The sequence below is a fragment of the Octopus sinensis genome, linkage group LG27, assembly GCF_006345805.1.
Source record: "Octopus sinensis linkage group LG27, ASM634580v1, whole genome shotgun sequence".
In the NCBI taxonomy this organism is placed as follows: domain Eukaryota; kingdom Metazoa; phylum Mollusca; class Cephalopoda; order Octopoda; family Octopodidae; genus Octopus; species Octopus sinensis.
This window is the reverse complement of record NC_043023.1, coordinates 7,503,863-7,524,897: the sequence shown is the minus strand read 5'-3', so window position 1 is coordinate 7,524,897 and position 21,035 is coordinate 7,503,863. Positions and strand designations below refer to the sequence as shown.

The window sequence follows — 21,035 nt, the reverse complement described above, 5'->3', positions numbered from 1 at the left end:
CATCATCGTTTAACGTCCGCTTTCCATGCTAGCATGGGTCAGTCAAAATCGTCCAACCCATGGAAAGCAGACGTTAAACGATGATGATGATGATGATAATAATAATATATCATCATCATCATCGTTTAACGTCTGTTTTCCTTGCTAGCATGGGTTGAACGGTTTGACCGGGGTCTGGGAAGCCAGGAGGCTGTACCAGGCTCCAGTCTGATCTGGCAGTGTTTCTACAGCTGGATGCCTTTCCTAATACCAACCACTCCGTGAGTGTAGTGGGTGCTTTTTACATGCCACCTGCACATGTGCCAGGTGGGGCTGGCAGCGGCCACGATCAGTTGGTGCTTTTTACGTGCCACCAGCACAGAAGCCAGTCAAAGCGGCGCTGGCAACAGCCACGTTTGGATGGTGCTTTTTACGTGCCACCGGCACAGGTATCACAACTGCTATTTCCATTTGATATTTATTTCGATGTTTCTGTACTTGACTCAATAGGTCTCCTCTACACACACACACACACATATATATGTTTATACTTTTTACTCTCTCTCTTTACTCTTTTACTTATGATTTTATTCAGCATATTCTCCTCAAGGCAATCTTTCCCCATAGCCAGACATGTTTTACCATGGAAGACTGGAAACAGACAACACTGCTTGTATGATGGTGATGCTCATTTACATCCATTACCTGATGTCATGCACATATATATGTATCTATGTATGTATATATATATATATATATATACACAAACACACACACACACGCACACACACATATATATATGCATACCTTCCCTTCATTGGGCACTGCTTGCAAAGACATGTTGGGGCAAGTGAAATCGAAATCAAATTCGATGACCAGCATACATGCTAGTTGAGCACTAAGAGCACCATCCGAGGGTGATCATTGCCACAGCGGCTAACTGGCTTGCATGCTGTTGGCACATAAAAAGCACCATTCGAGTGTGATCGTTACCAACGTTGCCTCACTGGCACTTGTGCAGTAGTATGTAAAAAAAACACCACTTGGGCGTGGCTGTTGCCAGTTCCGCCTGACTGGCCCCCGTGCCGGTGGCATCCAGCTGTAGAAACTTTGCCAGATTAAGATTGAAGCCTGGTGCAGCCATCTGGTTTGCCAGTCCTCAGTCAAATCGTCCAACCCATGCTAGCATGGTAAGTGGACATTAAACAATGATGATGATGATATATATATACATATATATATATACATATATATACATACATACATACATATATATATATATATATATATATACACACACATACATATATATATATATATATATATATATATATATATATATATATATATTCATACATACATTTGGGGCTTCTTCCTGTTTCTCTCTACTAAATCCATTCATAAGGCTTTGATTGGTCTTGGTCAATAAGAGAAGACACTTTCCCAGGATGCCATATAGTGGGATTGAACTCAGAACCACACGGCTGGGAAGCCAGCTTCTTAACCACCCAGCCAGCATCAGTTTAAATGCTTAATGAATAATAAAATATTTTTGTTTTCTAAATTTTTAATTTCAGGGAGATTCTGTTGGTGTTGAACCCCTGAAACAAGCTCTGCTGTGAGCGTTATGCAGTGGCACCCAACCAAATTGGTGCTGTGCGTCGCCTGGAAGGATGGCGCCATCACATTGTGGAGGCTGGACGCAAAGGAGATGAGCCACATGGAGCAAGTTCATAGCACAGCGGTGACCTCACTCTGTTGGAGTTCATTCGGGGCCAGGATTGTGTCTGGAGATGAGGTGAGTGTAAGGGGTAGGGGGAAAAGTGGGGGCAAGAGAGAGGGGAAGTGAGAGTAGAATTTGGGGCAAAGGGAGTAGGAGAGAGATAAACAGAGTGCGGGAGTGGGGGTGAGTGAGAAAGAGTGTAGGCGAGATAAACGGTGAGGAGTGGGAGTTAGTGACGAAGGGAGTAGGAGATAGAGATAAACAGAGAGTGGGAGTGGGAGTGAGTATGAAAGAGGGTAGGAGAGATAAACAGTGAGGAGTGGGAGTTAGTGATGGAGGGAGTAGGAGAAAGATAAACAGAGGGCGGGAGTGGAAGTGAGTGAGAAAGAGTGTAGGAGAGATAAACGGTGAGGAGTGGGAGTTAGAGATGAAGGGAGTAGGAGAGAGAGAGTGGGAGTGGGAGTGAGTGAGAAAGAGGGTAGGAGAGATAAACAGTGAGGAGTGGGAGTTAGTGATGGAGGGAGTAGGAGAGAGATAAACAGAGAGTGGGAGTTAGTGACAAAGTGGGTGGGAGAGAGAGGGAGTAGGAGTTAGAGAGAAAGGGAGTAGGAGAGAAAAACAATGAGAGGGAGTGAGGTTTGTGACTAAGGAGTAGGAGAGAGATAAACAGAGAGAGGGAGTGGGAGTTAGTGTGACAAAGTGGGCGGGAGAGTGAGGGAGTGGAAGTTCATGATAAAGGGAGTAGGAGAGAGAGATGAAGAGTGGGAGGGAATAGGACTTTATTGGACAAAGTGGAAAGGAGAGAGAGAAAAGGAGTGAAAGTTGGAGGGAAAGTGTTTGAGGAAGTAAGAGAGAGGGAGTAGGAGTTAGTGACAATGGAAGTGGGGGGAGATAGCCACTTCTGGAAGAACTTTGATCATAGGGCTACTGGGTTAGGGCTGACCTGGGGCTAAAGAACCACAACTGCAACAAAACTTATTTTCTGACCCCTTATTTTTATTTCCAGTCTGGTACCTTACTTATATGGAAGGTTGATTCAAAGGGTCGCGCCATGTCCAAACCAGTGTCGCAACATAATCTCCCAGAACCCATACAACAGATTATCCTCCAGCCTCTTGTTAATCCAGAGTCATACACGTGAGATTATGTTTATTTATTTATTTATTTTATTCTTTTACTTGTTTTCAGTCATTTGACTGTGGCCATGCTGGAGCACCGCCTTTAGCCAAGCAAATCGACCCCAGGACTTATTCTTTGTAAGCTTTGTACTTATTCTATCAGTCTCTTTTGCCGAACTGCTAAGTTAAGGGGACGTAAACACACCAGCATCGGTTGTCAGGTGATGTTGGGGGACAAACACACACACACACATAGATATATATATATATAATATATATATATATATATAATATATATATATATATATATACATACATATATACGACGGGCTTCTTTCAGTTTCCATCTACCAAATCCACTCACAAGGCTTTGGTCGGCCCGAGGCTATAGTAGAAGACACTTGCCCAAGGTGCCACGCAGTGGGACTGAACCCGGAACCATGTGGTTCGTAAGCAAGCTACTTACCACACAGCCACTCCTATTGCTAACAATTCTTATTTCTTTACTGCCCATAGATTAAGTCGATTATATCGACCCCAGTGCGTAATTGGTACATATATAATCGACCTTTAAAGGATGAAAGGCAAAGTTGACCTCAGCGGAATTTGAACTCAGAACGTAACGGCAGACGAAATACCACTAAGCATTTCATCCAGCATGCTAACAATTCTGCCAGCTCACTGCCTTAATAATAATAATAATAATAATAATAATGGTTTCAGATTTTGCCACAAGGGCAACCTCTGTGTTTATAATAATAGTAATAGTAATAATAATAATAATAATAAAAAAGCCACCAACGATGAGGTTTATGTAAGTACTTTCTTTTGTTTCTTTGTACTAGAGAGGTTCGCAACCTGGTCCGAGCAGCTGTAAAAGGGGACCAGAAGGCTCTGGACATGTTTGATCTGAAAGGGAGACAGTCGGACACCAAGTATTCATCCATCTTTGGCATGTCTGAATCATTCAACTTCTTTTGTGGTGGAGCAACAGGTATGTAACAGCCTTTCCAGATACATTTATGTCTGTATAAAAGACGGGATGGTCACAGCTGGAACATCTTTGATTATAGGCCTGTCTGCTGGATCAGGTCTGACCTGGGGCTAAACAATAGCAATAACTATAGCCACTAATACTAACTGCTATACCGTACATTAGATAATGTTGTCCTTGATACACTATGCCTGAATAAAAGACAGGATGGTCAGAGTTGGAACATCTTTGATTACAGGTCTGCTGGATCAGGACTGACCTGGGGCTAAACAACAACTATTCTTCTTTCTTTTTGCCCTTTTCAAGCCTAGCCAGGCTCATGGGCCCAGTTTCCCAGTTTCTGTGGTGTATGTGTTCCCCCTAGCTGGATGGGACGCCAGTCCATCGCAGCATTACTCAAGAAACAGGAAGAGTACAACAGGGGTCGCCACCACCCCCTGCCGGAGCCTCGTGGAGCTTTAGGTGTTTTTGCTCAATAAACACATACAACGCCCGGTCTGGGAATCGAAACCGCGATACTCTGACCATGTGTCCGCTGCCCTAACCACTGGGCCATTGCACCTCCACAAACAACAACTATAGCCACTTATAACTAACTACTATACTATACATTCAATAATGTAGTCCTAGATACACTATGTTTGAATAATAGATGTGGTGGTCACAGCTGGAGCATCTTTGATAAAAAGATGCTCCAGAACTGAACTGGGGGTGAGCAACAACTATAGCCATTAATACTTACCATGATATTGTACATTAGATAATGTAATCTTAGATACACTATGTCTGAATAAATAATGGGATGGTCACAGATGGAGTATCACTGATCATAAGTCTGGGGTTAAACAACAACTACAGCTGCTAACTATTGTACTGTACATTAGATAATGTTGTCCTAGGTACACTATGTTTGAGTAAAAGAGGGGATGGTCACAACTGGAGCATCTTTGATCATAGGTTTACTGAATCAAGAGCAACAACAACGACAGCCACTAATTATTGTACTGTACATTAGATAATGTAGTCCTAGATACACTATGCCTGAATAAAAGACTGGATGGTCACATCTGGAACGTCTTTGATCATAGGTTTACTGAAACAGGAGCAACAACAGCCACTGATTATTGTACTGTACATTAGATAATGTAGTCCTAGATACACTATGCCTGTATAAAAAACAGGATGGTCACATCTGGAACGTCTTTGATCATAGGTTTACTGAATCAAGAGCAACGACAACCACTAATTATTGTACTGTACATTAGATAATGTAGTCCTAGATACACTATGCCTGAATATAAGACAGGATGGTCACAACTGGAGCGTCTTTGATCATAGGTTTACTGAAACAGGAGCAACACCAACAACAACTACAGCCACTAAAACCCTTTACCAATATCTCTCTCTTCACAGGTGGCGTCTACCACATCCTTGAGAACGGAACCTGCACCACCCTTTTCTCTGTCAGTTCCCGAATCCTCAATCTGTTCTATTACACTGAGCAGAACATCTTGGTGACCCTCACTCATAATTTAATGTTGAGCCAACACAAGGTGGACAGTCAAGCCCAAAAGGCCGAAGAGCTGATGAAGGTGAGTTGACCCTTTGTCTCTCCTGTATATCACATGTGTGAAAGCGCGTGGCTTAGTGGTTAGGGGTAATCGGCTCATTGTCATAAGGTCTTGAGTTCAATTCTCAGCGACACATTGTATGCTTGAGTGAGACACTTTACTTCATGTTGCTCCAGTCCACTCTGCTTGCAAAAATTACCGTAAATCCTTGAGTATAATCTGCATTTTTTCCCCAAAATTTAACGGTCAAAATCCCTAGTGCATACTATATACAAGGTTAAAAATGAAAAATATTTTCTAAGCAATGTCCAAGTCTCTATTTGCTGTCCAGCAATTTTTATTCCAATGCATTTTGTGATGCCAGGTGCGAAAATACCTTAAACTAAACCTGAAAGCAATGAAGTCATAAAAGAATCATCCATAACTTGCAGTAAGCAACATTTATTAAAATAAAAGTATTCAAAACACAGAATAACATATAACAAACATAATTTGCAAACATATTTACATTCCCATATAACAGTTAAGAACATCACCATTATTGCATTACGCATGCGAGGAAGTGTTTGTTTGACTAGGTGCTGCTGGTTTAATTACACATGACTCAAGTTAGAGATGGGGTGTGTATTATACACAAGGTTTAGGTCTTTCAGAGGTACAGCCCCCTAAAACTTCCCTGCGTATTATACTCAAGGGCAGACTATACTTGAGGATTTACAGTAGTTGTACTTGTAATTTAAACAGCCGACCTGGTCACATTTGTGTCATGCACTGAATCTCTCTGAGAACTATGTTAAGGGTACATGTATCTGTGGAATACTCAGCCACTTGTATGTTAATTTCATGAGCAGTAATCAGAAGGGCATCACAGCAATCCACAGCACATACCCAAGGCACACAGAGCTGCGCTCGGTAGTGAAGTGAAAGCATGCTATAAAAATAAAACTACTGAATAATAATAATAATAATAATAATAATAATAATAAAATATTCAGACAAATACATAACAAAAACACCAGGACTTACAAACACATATAACATACAGAAAATTGCACTACTAGGCACTGCACACATCCTACGCAGAACACTTTCCATACAATAACCATCAGAGTATCACAGCAAATCACAGCACATACCTAAGTCACACAGAGCTGCGCTCGGTAGTGAAGTGAAAGCACGCTATAAAAATAAAACTACTGAATAATAATAATAATAATAATAATAATAATCCTTTCTACTAAAGGCACAAGGCTTGAAATTTTTGGGGGAGAGGTGGCCAGTCGATTACATTGATTCCAGTGTATAACTGGTACTTATTTCATTGACCCTTCCCCCATCCCTGAAAGGGTGAAAGGCAAAGTTGACCTCAGCATAATTTGAATTCAGAATGTAAAGATGGATGAAACATTGCTAAACATTTTGTCTGATGCGCTAACGATTCTGCTAGTTTGCTACCTTATAACTTTTGGCCCACCTTATATTGTGTAATTAACCTCCATCCCCACCACCACCACCACTACATGCACACATACACTGCCAATAATGCGCGTTGCATTTTTCTTTCCAATCTCATTTCAGGTGAAGCTGAACGGCAAATCTGAGAACCCTTGCATTGTCTGGGCAGGGAAAGGCATGCTAGCCATGGCATCAGGTGAATCTGTGATCAGGTGAGACTACCCCCACCCCAATTTTCCTCTCCTTCATTTATTCTAGAGCTTTAGGCACAGTACAGGTAGGGCTGCCTCTTGACTGTTGTTCCCTCCATCTATCAGTCTTCTCCACTTGCTATGTTTCTAAGGATCAAGGGTCCTGTCAGAAGCAACCGTCATTAGATTTTTTTGCTGAATTCCCTAGTATGACCAAGTGAAACTGTGGATATTATCTAAGCATCTCATATATAGGGTGTACAAAAGTATGTATGTATGATGTATGTATATATGTATTTATGATGAATGTATGTATGTATGTATATATGTATGTGTGATGTAAGTATGTATCAGGGACGTGCCACGTGGGTAGGCAAGGTAGGCAGTGCCTACCTTGAATAAAATAGATTGATAGCAACATTTTCCTTTTATGGGACAATATGCACCTAATTCAATAAAACTATGAAGGTTCCTGTGATTACTATGCATAAAATGCAAAATATTCTATCTTTTTATAGATTAGGCAGGCATAATTCGCCCATGCCTTTCAATCTCAGTATTTAAGCTACACATAGTACTGCTGTAGTGCATGTGCTGCGTACACTCCTACAACAACATTTCCTTTACATGCTATAAAAGCAGAAGTAAATCTGCCTCCAACTCAGTCGCGCGCCTGTGTTTCGCTTATGTTTTCGTCTGTTTTACTACATAAACATTGCTAACTGCCTGCCCTGAGTAGTTACTGATGGTACATGCCTGGTATATATGTGTATATATGTATATATATATTTATGTGTGTGTGTGTGTATATATAAATTTGAGAAGAACCACCATGTAGCAATTCAACAATGATATACTTAAATCATACCATATAGAAAAAAATTAAAGATATGATAATATATATATATATATATATATATATATACTCTTTACTCTTTACTCTTTTACTTGTTTCAGTCATTTGACTGTGGCCATGCTGGAGCACCGCCTTTAGTCGAGCAAATCGACCCCGGGACTTATTCTTTGTAAGCCCAGTACTTATTCTATCGGTCTCTTTTGCCGAACCGCTAAGTGACGGGGACGTAAACACACCAGCATCGGTTGTCAAGCAATGCTAAGGGGACAAACACAGTCACACACATACATACATATATATACATATATACGACAGGCTTCTTTCAGTTTCCGTCTACCAAATCCACTCACAAGGCATTGGTCGGCCTGGGGCTATAGCAGAAGACACTTGCCCAAGATGCCACGCAGTGGGACTGAACCCAGAACCATGTGGTTGGTTAGCAAGCTACTTACCACACAGCCACTCCTGCGCCTATATATATATATATATATATATATATATATATATATATATATATATATATATTAATTAGAGACAAAACCATATATATATATGTATAATATGTATATGTATATATATGTATATGTATATTTATATATATATATATAGATATATGTAAGTATGTATGTATGTTCCTGGCGCATGCCTCACAAGATTTTATCAGAAGCAACCGTCTTTATATTTTCTGACTGGATTTCCAAGCATGACTAATTGTAATTATGAATATTATCTAACTATTTCGGTCTTATTTCTTTATTGCCCACAAGGGGCTAAACATAGAAGGAACAAATGGATTAAGTCGATTACGTCGACCTCAGTGCATAACTGGTACTTATTTAATTGACCCCGAAAGGATGAAAGGTAAAGTCGACCTCGGCGGAATTTGAACTCAGAACGTAACGACAGACGAAATACCGCTAAGCATTTCGGCTGGCGTGCTAATGTTTCTTATTTCTTTATTGCCAACAAGGGGCTAAACATAGAGGGGACAAACAGATTAAGTTGATTACATCGACCTCAGTGCTTAATTTATCGACTCCAAAAGGATAAAAGACAAAGTCAACCTTGGGGGAATTTGAACTCAGAATCTAAAGACAGACGAAATACCTATTTCTTTACTACCCACAAGGGGCTAAACACAGAGAGGACAAACAAGGACAGACAAACGGATTAAATGATTACATCGACCCCAGTTTGTAACTGCTACTTATTTAATCGACCCCGAAAGGATGAAAGGCAAAGTCGACCTCAGCGGAATTTGAACTCAGAACGTAAAGATAGACGAAATACCGCAAAGCATTTCACCCGGCATGCTAACATTTCTTATTTCTCTAATTCCCACAAGGGGCTAAACATAGAGGGGACAAACAAGGACAGACAAAAGATTACATCGACCCCAGTGCGTAACTGGTACTTAATTTATCGACCCCGAAAGGATGAAAGGCAAAGTCGACCTCAGCGGAATTTGAACTCAGAACGTAAAGATAGACGAAATACCGCAAAGCATTTCACCGGCATGCTAACATTTCTTATTTCTCTAATTCCCACAAGGGGCTAAACATAGAGGGGACAAACAAGGACAGACAAAAGATTACATCGACCCCAGTGCGTAACTGGTACTTAATTTATCGACCCCGAAAGGATGAAAGGCAAAGTCGACCTCAGCGGAATTTGAACTCAGAACGTAAAGATAGACGAAATACCGCAAAGCATTTCACCCGGCATGCTAACATTTCTTATTTCTCTAATTCCCACAAGGGGCTAAACATAGAGGGGACAAACAAGGACAGACAAAAGATTACATCGACCCCAGTGCGTAACTGGTACTTAATTTATCGACCCCGAAAGGATGAAAGGCAAAGTCGACCTCAGCGGAATTTGAACTCAGAACGTAAAGACAGACAAAATACCGCTAAGCATTTTGCCTGACGTGCTAACGTTTCTGCCTGTCTTGGCCTGCCCCTTGGTCTTCATTCTGTTGTTTTGGCTTGAAGTATCTGTGTTGTGATTCTTTCCTTTGACATTCTAATCACATGTCCATAGCACCAGAGATTTTACCTCTCAATGCAGAGAAATAACAGCTCATCTGGGAGAGACTCCCTGATTTCTCAGTTATGCACCCTGTCAAGTAAAATTATTCTAGAGGTCTTTTGTAATTAAATGTAACATAATTTCTTTTATTTCCAGGATGTTTGATCTAGATAAAGAAGAGAATGATCAACTGTCACTTGAGAATCACCAGAGTTACGTTTCCAATGAACAGATACTGAGTGTGGATTTTTGCCCCAGGAGGGGTGAGTGTCTTGCTTTTTTCTCATTATTTTCAACATACCAGTTATATACTGGGACTCAATAGAGTCCTACTCCTCCTACAAATGATGATGATGATAAAAAAAAAATGTTCCTTCTCGTGCCATGCCAGGCTCATAAGGGCCGGTTTACTGGTTTCAGTGGCGTAGAAATTCCCCCACCTGGATGGGACGCCGGTCCATCTCAGTATTACTCACTTTTGCCAGCTGAGTGGACTGGAGCAACGTGAAATGAAGTGTTTTGCTCAAGAACACAACGCATTGCCCTGTCTGGGAATCGAAACCACAACCTTACGATCATGATGCTGACACCCTAACCACTAAGCCACATGCCTCCACGAGGATGATGATAGTAAAGTAACGTCACCCTCTCAAGTCTTACTGACTCATAAGGGCCGTTTTTTTTTTTCCGTGGTGTATATATTTCCCACCTGAAATGGATGCTGGTCTGTCACAGGATAACTCGTTTTTGCCAGCTGAGTGGACTGGAGCAACATGAAGTGAAGTGTTTTGGTCAAGAACACAATACGTCGCCTGGTCCAGGAATCGAAACCATGGTCTTATGACCATCAGTCCAACACCCTAACCACTAAGCCACGCACCTCCACAATGATGATAATGACGATGATGACGATAATGATAGTGACTGATGATGACAATGGTTACAATGATAATGGTGATGGTGATGATGATGACGATGATAGTAACTTATGATGACAATGGTGATGATGATGATGACGATAATGTTGATGATGATGATGACGATAATGGTGATGATGATGATGATGATGATGATGATGATAATGACTTATGATGACAATGGTGATGATGATGACAATAATGTTGATGGCGATGATGATGATGATAGTGACTGATGATAATAATGGTGACGCTGATGATGATGATGGTGATGATGACAATGATGACGGTGATGACAGTAATGGTAGTGATGATAATGACAATGATAATGGTGATGGCAATGATGATGATGATGACAATGATGATGTTGAAGATGATGATAATGGTGATGCTGCTGCTGATGATAATAATTCAATAGTCTTCTTTTGCTCTCTATTTTACAGGCATGCTTGCTGGAGGGACCCAGATGGGGAATGTAGCCATGTGGTCCCATGTCCCCTCGGCTAAGTCAACAACCAAGAAGGTTCGAGAGATGAAGTGGAAACTGCACAGTCCCAATGTGGTAGGGGCACCCGTTCGGATGCTCACGGTAAGGTTGCGACTCTACACTTTTGCATCTTCATACCACCACCACTACCATAACCATAACCACCACCATCACCACCTCTACCATCATCACCATAACCATCACAGCTATTATCGCCATCAGCACCACCATTACAACAACCATCAACACCACTACCTCAACCACCACCACCATCACCACTATCATTGCTACCACTATCACCACCTCCACCAACATCACCATAACCATCACAGCTATTATCCCCATCAACACTACCATCACCACCACCACTACCACCATCGTCATTTCAACCACTACCACCATCATCATTACTACCACACCACCATCACTATCACTACCACCATCATTATCACCACCACCACTACCATTACTGCCATCACCATAACCACCATCATCACCACCAACACCACCGCCACCACCACTACCATTACTGCTATCACCATAACCACCACCACTATCATCCCCACCATCAAAAGATAAAAAATAAAATAAAAATTGAGCTCACAAGTCTACTTTACTACACATGAATAAGAATAAAGATACACTGTTAGCTAGCTACATATGGGATCTGAAGGCCAGGTTACACATCACACACAATCAAATGGTGCATCACGGAGCTATTGACGTTGAATGTAAATGTATCAAAGAGATGTAGACTTTGTGTAGTGGAAAGATCTCATATTCTGTTTAGATCCAAGAATCACACTGCTTTACAATACACAACCGTTTATTGTTGTTGCTACTGTTGTTGCTCGTAATGCTAGATAACGTTTTTACCATTTCAGTGGTGCCAGTCAAAGAACTTACTGTGTGTCAACACTTGGCGGTCCGTCCTCATTCTACGAGAAAGCAGCATGTGTTACCATTTGAATCATCAGGTGAGTAGATGATCCAGTGAGCAGGCCTCCATGTGGTGGCCTCATCTTGTAGAAATAGCAATGAAATCTCTCAAATTTCTGTCTTTATGGTGGTCATATCTACACACATACTTTAAGGGCTCCACACACTCAAGCGAGCTACCCTGCCCAAACAAGCCAGTGAAATGCTGGTGAAAGGCCTTTTGCATCTTTTCCTGTTGATAGATCTTACACCCTTGTTCATCAGTTAAAGACTTTATAGGGGCTTTTTTGCCCCTCTGACACTCCGCACGACGGGCCCATCCAGCAATGTTAATACCTTCTCGGCCCCCTGCATGTAGCTTAGCTCTGACTCAGCAGCCTTCATGCTTGGCTTTGAGGTGACAGTAAAAACAGAATAAGGCGCAGGAGTGGCTGTGTGGTAAGCAGCTTGCTTTATATATTTGTATATATGTATATGTATAATATATGTATATATATATATATATATATATATATATATATACATATATATATATAATATATATATATATATGGGCCTGATGAAGCCTTCCGGCTTCACAGACCCCGTTAAACCATCCAACCCATGCTAGCATGGAAAACGGACGCTAAATGATGATGATGATGATGATATATATATATATATATTATATTATATATATTATATATATATATATATATATATATATATATATACATATATATATATTTTTACGTTTCGATATATACATATATATATCACGTGATCACGTGACCGACCAGACCATCAGATGTTGTTACACATCGCTGGTCACAATGCGTTCGCATTGTTTTAGCCTTCGAATGACGCCACCCTGCTGGCTAAGCGAGCAGGCCAACAGAAGAAAGAGTGGGAGAAAGAGTGGTGAAAGAGTACAGCAGGGATCGGCACCACCTCCTGCTGGAACCTCGTGGAGCTTTAGGTGTTTTTGCTCAATAAACACTCACACGCCCGGTCTGGGAATCGAAACCGCGATCCTACGACCGCGAGTCCGCTGCCCTAACCACTGGGCCATTGCGCCTCCACGTATATATATATATATATATATATATATATGTATATATATATATATATATATATATGTATATATATGTATTATATATATATATATATATATATATATATGTATATATATATATATATATATGTATGTATATAGACACATACACACGTCCTACATCTTATAAGACAATGGAGTGAAATTTGAGATTTGAGGGAAAATTTAGCTACCAGATCAAGCATGTTTAATGACCACATAACCACATTAGCAACTTTTACCTTTCCTTGTGCGATTGATATAGTTGTGAGTAACGACGACATCTGGGATTGAACCTAGGGCCCTAGGACCCTATGCACTGTTTGCCTGTGTAGCCTGCCATCTATATCTCACTTCCATTTCTTCCATAGATTGCCGTGATTCAGACCAGCCCCACTACACTGTCCATTGATGCTATTGAGGCTGGGCAACAGAGGATTTTTGAGTGCCATGTCCAGGTGAAGGGGGTTTATACTACAAAGGTAAGCCGACCTGCTGTTGTTGTTGTCATTGCTGCTGCCATTGATGTTGTTACTGCTGCTGTTGTTGGTGGTGGTGCTGTTGTTGATGTTGTTGTTGGTGGTGGTGCTACTGCTGGTGTTTTTGTTGTTGTCATTGCTGCAGCTGCTGTTGTCTTCTTCTTCCTCCTCTTCCTCCTCCTCCTCCTCCTCCTCCTCTTCTTCTTCTTCTTCCTCCTCTGCTCCTCCTCATCCCCCTCTTGCTCCTCCTCATCCCCCTCTTGCTCCTCCTCCTCCTCCTTCTTCCAGTCAGGACTCACGCCATTAGCCACAAAGTATAATCTCTAATTTGAGCCTACTCTAAGCTACTAAGAGTGCGTGTGGCACTATAGTGGGTTACACCATGGTTCCTATGCTTTGTGGCAGAAGTAGGAAGAAAGAGTGAGAGAAAATTGTGGTGAAAGAGTACAGCGGGGTTCACCACCTCTCCCCGCCGGAACCTCGTGGAGCTTAGGTGTTTTTGCTCAATAAACACTCACAATGCCCTGTCTGGGAATCGAAACTGTGTTCTTACGACCGCGAGTCAGCTGCCCTAACCCCTGGACCATTGTGCCTCCACTTATTGCTGCTGTCTTCTTCTTCTTCCAATCAGGACTCTGTCATTAGCCACAAAGAACAATCTCTCATTCGAGCTTACTCTAAGCTACTAAGAATGTGTGTGGCAACTTGAAGATCCACCCACCACACGCGATATACTGGTGGTTGCATGGGCACGAAAGCTATGTTGTTATCCTCATTCCATAAACGGTGGATTTTAACGGGTGGAGAGCTGAACCATCCTGGGGTACAGAGGATTCACAATCTAGACTAGGGTCTGAAAGTTTTACCACACCATAGTGGGTTACACCATGGTTCCTCTGCTTTGTGGCAGAAGTAGGAAGAAAGAGTGAGAGAAAGTTGTGGTGAAAGAGTACAGTGGGGTTCACCCCCTGCTGGAGCCTTGTGGAGCTTTAACTGTTTTTGCTCAATAAACACTCACAATGTCCGGTCTGAGAATCGAAACTGCATTCTTATGACCGCAAGTCCGCTGCCCTAACCACTGGGCCATTGCGGCTCCACTGGTGCTGTTGTTGTTGTTATTAAGCAACAAGACAGGTAAGGGTGATTAGGTGATGGTCTAGGGTTTAGGGGCGAGAGACCCCAGACCTTGGAGAAAAAAAAACATTGGTCGTCTTGTTGTAGTTGAGGGCTCTTCTTTGACGCCTGACACCACTGGGAGGTGGCCCTCAAAGTCGCTGGAAATGGAGATCTCCAGGTCCAAATTCTTGAACAGTTGTTGTTGTTGGTGGTGGTACTGCAACTACTATTTAGGGGTTAATGCACAGGTTTAATATCAATAACAGGGGCTAATGTTTAAGGTACCAGCATTGTTTAAGGGATTGTACTGAGCAAAGGTTAATGTATTACGTAGGGGTTAATGCTATGTTGGTGTTTAACATTGTATATGAGTCAACGTGTTTAGGGGTTTAACATTTTCTATCTAATTACTTTCAGGGAAACTTTGTGGTATGGAATGGCAAGCAGGCACATGTTTATGAATTATCTGCAGACAACTTGGAAGTAAAGGTTTTGGGTAAGTATACAGGGGCCCCAGTTAGGGCCTTTTAGTTACTTTTGGTGGTATAATGGTATAGCGTATAGCATATGAAAATAGGGGTTATTTTGTTCAGTTGATTGTGTTCTTCCCTTGTTCTATTATAAGTTTATTTGGCTGAAAAAGCAAAAAGCAAGACCATGTAGGGGGACATGGAGTTATGTACAGGGAGGATGTTCATGCAATGAGTTCAGGCCATTTCTGGTCAAGAGAGACTTTGAACCGAGCGGTCGTCGGCATCTTCACTATCTCGTCCGGCAGCTTATTCCACGGATCCACAACCCGGACAGAGAAAGCCCCTCTCCTTCGATTGAGATGAAATCGTCGCAGATAGAGCTTTTCGGAGTGACCCCACAGCCGACGCTCTGGAGCAGGAGTGAAGAACAGCTCTTTCGAGAGGTTACACTTTCCTCTTATGATGTTGTGAGTGAGAATGAGATCACCACGGCATCGTCGTTTTTCGAGAGAATAAAGGTCGAGCGTCTTCAGCCTTTCTTCATAAGACAAATTCTTGAGACCAAGAATCATGCGGATAGCCAGCTTCTGGACTCTTTCGAGATGATGTATGTCTTTGAGGAGATAAGGAGAAGAGGCTTGAATCCCATACTCCAAAATGGGTCTCACCAGTGTGACATAGAGCGGGAGGAATATGGCTGCTGTGAGCATTCCGAATGACCGTCGAATCAAAAACATTATTTTAACCCTTTATCGTTTAAACCACCCACATCTGGCCCAGTTATTCCAGCAGTACCTTAGTGACATTATTTAGGCAGCTGTTAATCACATACTCTTACTCTCTTTTACTCTTTTACTTGTTTCAGTCATTTGACTGTGGCCATGCTGGAGCACCGCCTTTAGTCAAGCAAATCGACTGCAGGACTTATTCTTTGTAAGCCCAGTACTTATTCTATCGGTTTCTTTTGCCGAACCGCTAAGTGACAGGGGCGTAAACACACCAGCATCGGTTGTCAAACAATGCTAGGGGGACAAACACAGACACACAAACACACACACACATACATATATAAATATATATATATATATACGACAGGCTTCTTTCAGTTTCCGTCTACCAAATCCACTTACAAGGCATTGGTCGGCCTGGGGCTATAGTAGAAGACACTTGCCCAAGGTGCTACGCAGTGGGACTGAACCTGGAACTATGCGGTTAGTTAGCAAGCTACTTACCACACAGCCACTCCTACGCCTATATTTATATATATATACGACGGGCTTCTTTCAGTTTCCCTCTACCAAATCCACTCACAAGGTATTGGTCGGCCTGGGGCTATAGTAGAAGACACTTGCCCAAGATGCCACGCAGTGGGACTGAACCCGGAACCATGTGGTTGGTAAGCAAGCTACTTACCACGCAGCCACTCCTGCGCCTATAGACAAGAGATGTCTTTCATAGAAATATGACATACTCTACATTTACAGTTGCATCTACCACCACCACAACCACCACCGCCACCATCACTACTATCTGCCACTCCAACATAATCTATACCTCCGACCATTACTCAATTTCAGCTACTTTTGAAACGGATTCCGTCAACATTTGCATCTTTGAACAAAGCCTGTTGCTCCTGGAGCAGGGAACTGTGAAGGTTCGCACTTTCCAGGTAAGTGAAATGTCATTCTTGGAGTGTCATTATTAGCACCATTATTGGAATATCATTAGCAGAGTGCTGTGTTGGAGTGTTGCCATTGCAGTGTTGTTTCTGTAGTGTTGTGCCAGACGGTTATTGGGGTGGCATGCTAGGGTGTAATTTCAGTGTGGTTACTGAAGTGTTATTCTTTTAGTTTTTTACCCTTTTACTTGTTTCAGTCATTTGACTGCGGCCATGCTGGAGCACTGCCTTTAGTCGAACAAATTGACCGCAGGACTTATTCTTTGTAAGCCTAGTACTTATTCTATCGGTCTCTTTTGCCGAACTGCTAAGTTACGGGGACGTAAACACACCAGCATCGGTTGTCAAGCTATGTGGGGAGACAAACACACACACACACACACACACACACAACACACACACACACACACCACACACACACACACACACACACACACACATATATATATATTATATATATATATATATATATATATACATACATATATATATATATATATTAATAAATGAAATAAAACATATGCATATATATAAACATATATGTACGTACCTACCTCTACATGTACATATACACGCATATATGAGTACAGGACACCAAAGGGACGTCGAACACAAAGAGAAACGAAAACATAGACACAAACCAAAGGAACTGGACATTTTTTTAAAAACAACAAAAAATGGAGTACAGGACAATTAACACAACATATACATACATACATATATATGACAGGCTTCTTACAGTTTCCGTCTACCAAATCCACTCACAAGGCTTTTGTCGGCCTGAGGTTATAGTAGAAGACACTTGCCCAAGGTGCCACACAGTGGGATTGAACCTGGAACCATGTGGTTGGTAAGCAAGTTAATTACCACACAGCCACTCCTGTAATTTCAGCATTATTACCGAAGTGTTGTGTCCATGTGTTATTGGAGTATCGTGTTGTAGTGTTGCACTAGAGTGTTATTAGGGTGCTGTGTTGGAGTGTAATTGGAGTGCAATGATTAAGTATTATTGGAGTGTAGGGTTTGAGTGTTATATTGAAGTGTTGAGCTGAAGTGTTATCAGAGTGTTGAACTGGAGTGTTGTGTTGGAGTGTTATTAGCGTGTTGCACTGGAGTGTTATTGTGATGCTGTGTTGTAGTGTTACAGAAGTGTTGAGCTGGAGTGTTGCATTTGTGTGTTTTTGAACAGTTGTGTTGGAGTGTTGTGTTAACGTATTATTAGAGTGCTGTGCTGGAGTGTTATTGGAATGTTGTGTTAGAAGTTATTGAAGTATAATCTCAGGGTATAATTGCAGTGTTGTTACTGTAGTGTTATGTCGGAGTGTCATGGGAGTGTCATTAATAGGAGTGCTTGTCACTGGAGTACCATTATCAGAGTATTGTAAGTTCTTACTGAAGTGCTGTTGCAGTGTTATTGTAGTTGCCACTGATGTTGTTGTTGTTCTTCTTCTTGTGACCCTTTCATGTGTCTGTCCCCTCTCTTTGCAAAGGGCACAGTTAAGCAGTTCCTGGATTTCTCAGAAGGCGAGGGTCAGCCAGTCTGCATGGACATCAGTGAGAACTTCTTGGTCATAGCTACTGACCATGGAATCCTTAAGCTCTTTGACCTTTCAAGACGGTATGTTTTTTTGTTTTTTTTTTCCATCTTTTTATCTTTCTTTCTTTTTCACTTGCTTCAGTCATCAGTCTGTGGTGGTGATGGTAGTAGTGGTGGTGGTATTTCGTCTGCCGCTACGTTCTGAGTTCAAATTCCGCCGAGGTCGACTTTGCCTTTCATCCTTTCGGGGGTCAATTAAATAAGTACCAGTTACACACTGGGGTCGATGTAATCGACTTAATCCATTTGTCTGTCCTTGTTCGTCCCCTCTGTGTGTAGCCCCTTGTGGGTAGTAAAGAAAGAGGTGGTTGTGGTAATGATGATGATGATGAAGTTGATGTAGATGGTCATGATCACCAGCTGCTAAACAAGAATAACAAGAATGGTATCATCATCATCACCATCATCATCATCATCATCATCATCATCACCATTTAATGTCCATTGTCCATGCTGGCATGGGTCGGACAGTTTGACTGGAACTAATATACCGGAGCACTGCACCGGGCTCCAGTCTGATTTGGCATGGTTTCTTATTTCCTTATTACCCACAAAGGGCTAAACATAGAGGGAACAAAAAAGCACAGACAAAGGGATTAAATTGATTAGATCAACCCCAGTGCATAACTGGTACTTATTTAATCGATCCCGAAAGGATGAAAGGCAAAGTCGACCTCGGCGGAAATTGAACTCAGAACGTAGTGGCAAACGAAATACTGCTAAGCATTTCGCCCGGCATGCTAACGTTTCTGCCAGCTCACTGCCTTGATTTGGCATGGTTTCTATGGCTGGATGCCCTTCCTAATGCCAACCACTCCGAAAGTGTAATGGATGCTTTTCACATGCCGCTGGCACGAGTGCCATTTACATAAGGCTGGCATGGGTGCCAGTTACACGACATTGGCATCAGCCACAATTACGGTTTCACTTGACTTGACAAATATATATATATATACATATATATATACCATCACCACCACCATCATCATCATCATCATCATCATCATTTAGTATCTGCTTTCCATGCTGGCATGGGTTTGACTGTTTAACTGGAAATGGTAAGCCAGAGAGCTGCACCAGGTTCCAGTCTGATTTGGCATGGTTTCTACTGCTGGATGCCCTTCCTAATGCCAACCTCTCCAAGAATGTAACGGGTGCTTTTTGGCATGCCCCCAGCACAGGTGGTTTTATGTGCCACTGGTACAAGTGCCAGTTATGTGACACCAGCATTGACCACGATTATGATTTCACTTGGCTTGACGATAAAAAAAAAGGAAGTAAATAAAATAAAATGGCTGTGTGGTAAGAAGCTTGCTTCCCAACCACATGGTTCCGGGTTCAGTCCCACTGCACGACACCTTGGGCAAGTTTCCACCATTGTTGTTGTTGCTGTTGTCATCACCGTCATCATCATGATCAGCATCACCATCGTCATCATGGTCATCATCTCCATGGTTATCATCATCATAATTACCATCATCCATATCGTCATTACCACAACCACTACCACCATCATCATCATCATGAGCATCTTCACAACCACCACTACCACCACCACTACCACCATCATCAGCAGCATCATAACAACCACCACCACCTCCACAACCACCACTACCACCACCACCATCACAACCACCACCATCACAACCACCACTACCACCACCTCCACAATCACCACCACCACCACCACTACCATGATCATTGACATCACCATCACAACCACCATCACCACCACCACCATCATCATGAGCATCATCACAACCACCACTACCACCACCACCACCACCACCATCATCATCAGCATCATCACAACCACCACCACCCTTACCACCATCATCATCAGCATCATCACAACCACCACCACCACCACTATCATCAGTATCATCATCTTCAATCTACATCTCATTTTCCCCCTGTTGCAGGAAAATCCGACCACATTCAGTACCGAAGCCGATGAGCGAATTCATCCCTGATTTAGGCAGGATTGTGTCAGTGAAGTCAAACTGCACCGGGAACAGAATTAGTCTCCTTTGCATGAAGGTGAGTTAACACATTGTGAGGCTACCTGGTGTCTGCTTATTTTGCTCCTGAAATTGCTGCTGCTGTTGTTGTTATTGTTGTATAGCCCCGGGCCAGTCCTGATCCAGGACTATGATGATAGACGTTCCACTTGTGGCCATCCCACCTTTTTCTATTCAAGCACAGTGTATCTAGGACTACATTATCCAATGTACAGTATAGTAATTAGTATTAGTGGCTATAGCTGTTATTTAGCCCTAGGTCAGTCCTGGTTCAGACAGGCCTATCATCAAAGATGTTCCTGGTTTTAATCAGTCCATCTTTTATTCAGGCATAGTGT

The 21,035-nt window shown here is 42.0% G+C and overlaps 1 protein-coding gene across 3 annotated transcripts in view; it reads left to right on the top strand.

Moving 5' to 3' along the window:
• The window catches only part of LOC115225314 (intraflagellar transport protein 140 homolog), a 61,180-nt gene that overhangs the window by 12,299 nt on the left and 27,846 nt on the right, over positions 1-21,035 (top strand). For all 3 annotated transcript variants that reach the window (XM_036513932.1, XM_029796261.2, XM_036513933.1), the window contains exons 3-15: positions 1,557-1,777; positions 2,709-2,839; positions 3,666-3,814; positions 5,228-5,406; positions 6,964-7,052; positions 10,075-10,181; positions 11,279-11,424; positions 12,207-12,299; positions 13,705-13,815; positions 15,346-15,424; positions 16,979-17,070; positions 18,570-18,697; positions 20,599-20,716. In XM_036513932.1, coding sequence (XP_036369825.1) covers positions 1,607-1,777; positions 2,709-2,839; positions 3,666-3,814; positions 5,228-5,406; positions 6,964-7,052; positions 10,075-10,181; positions 11,279-11,424; positions 12,207-12,299; positions 13,705-13,815; positions 15,346-15,424; positions 16,979-17,070; positions 18,570-18,697; positions 20,599-20,716 — 1,593 coding nt within the window. In that variant the 5' untranslated portion in view covers positions 1,557-1,606. The remainder of the gene's footprint in view (positions 1-1,556; positions 1,778-2,708; positions 2,840-3,665; positions 3,815-5,227; positions 5,407-6,963; positions 7,053-10,074; positions 10,182-11,278; positions 11,425-12,206; positions 12,300-13,704; positions 13,816-15,345; positions 15,425-16,978; positions 17,071-18,569; positions 18,698-20,598; positions 20,717-21,035) is intronic.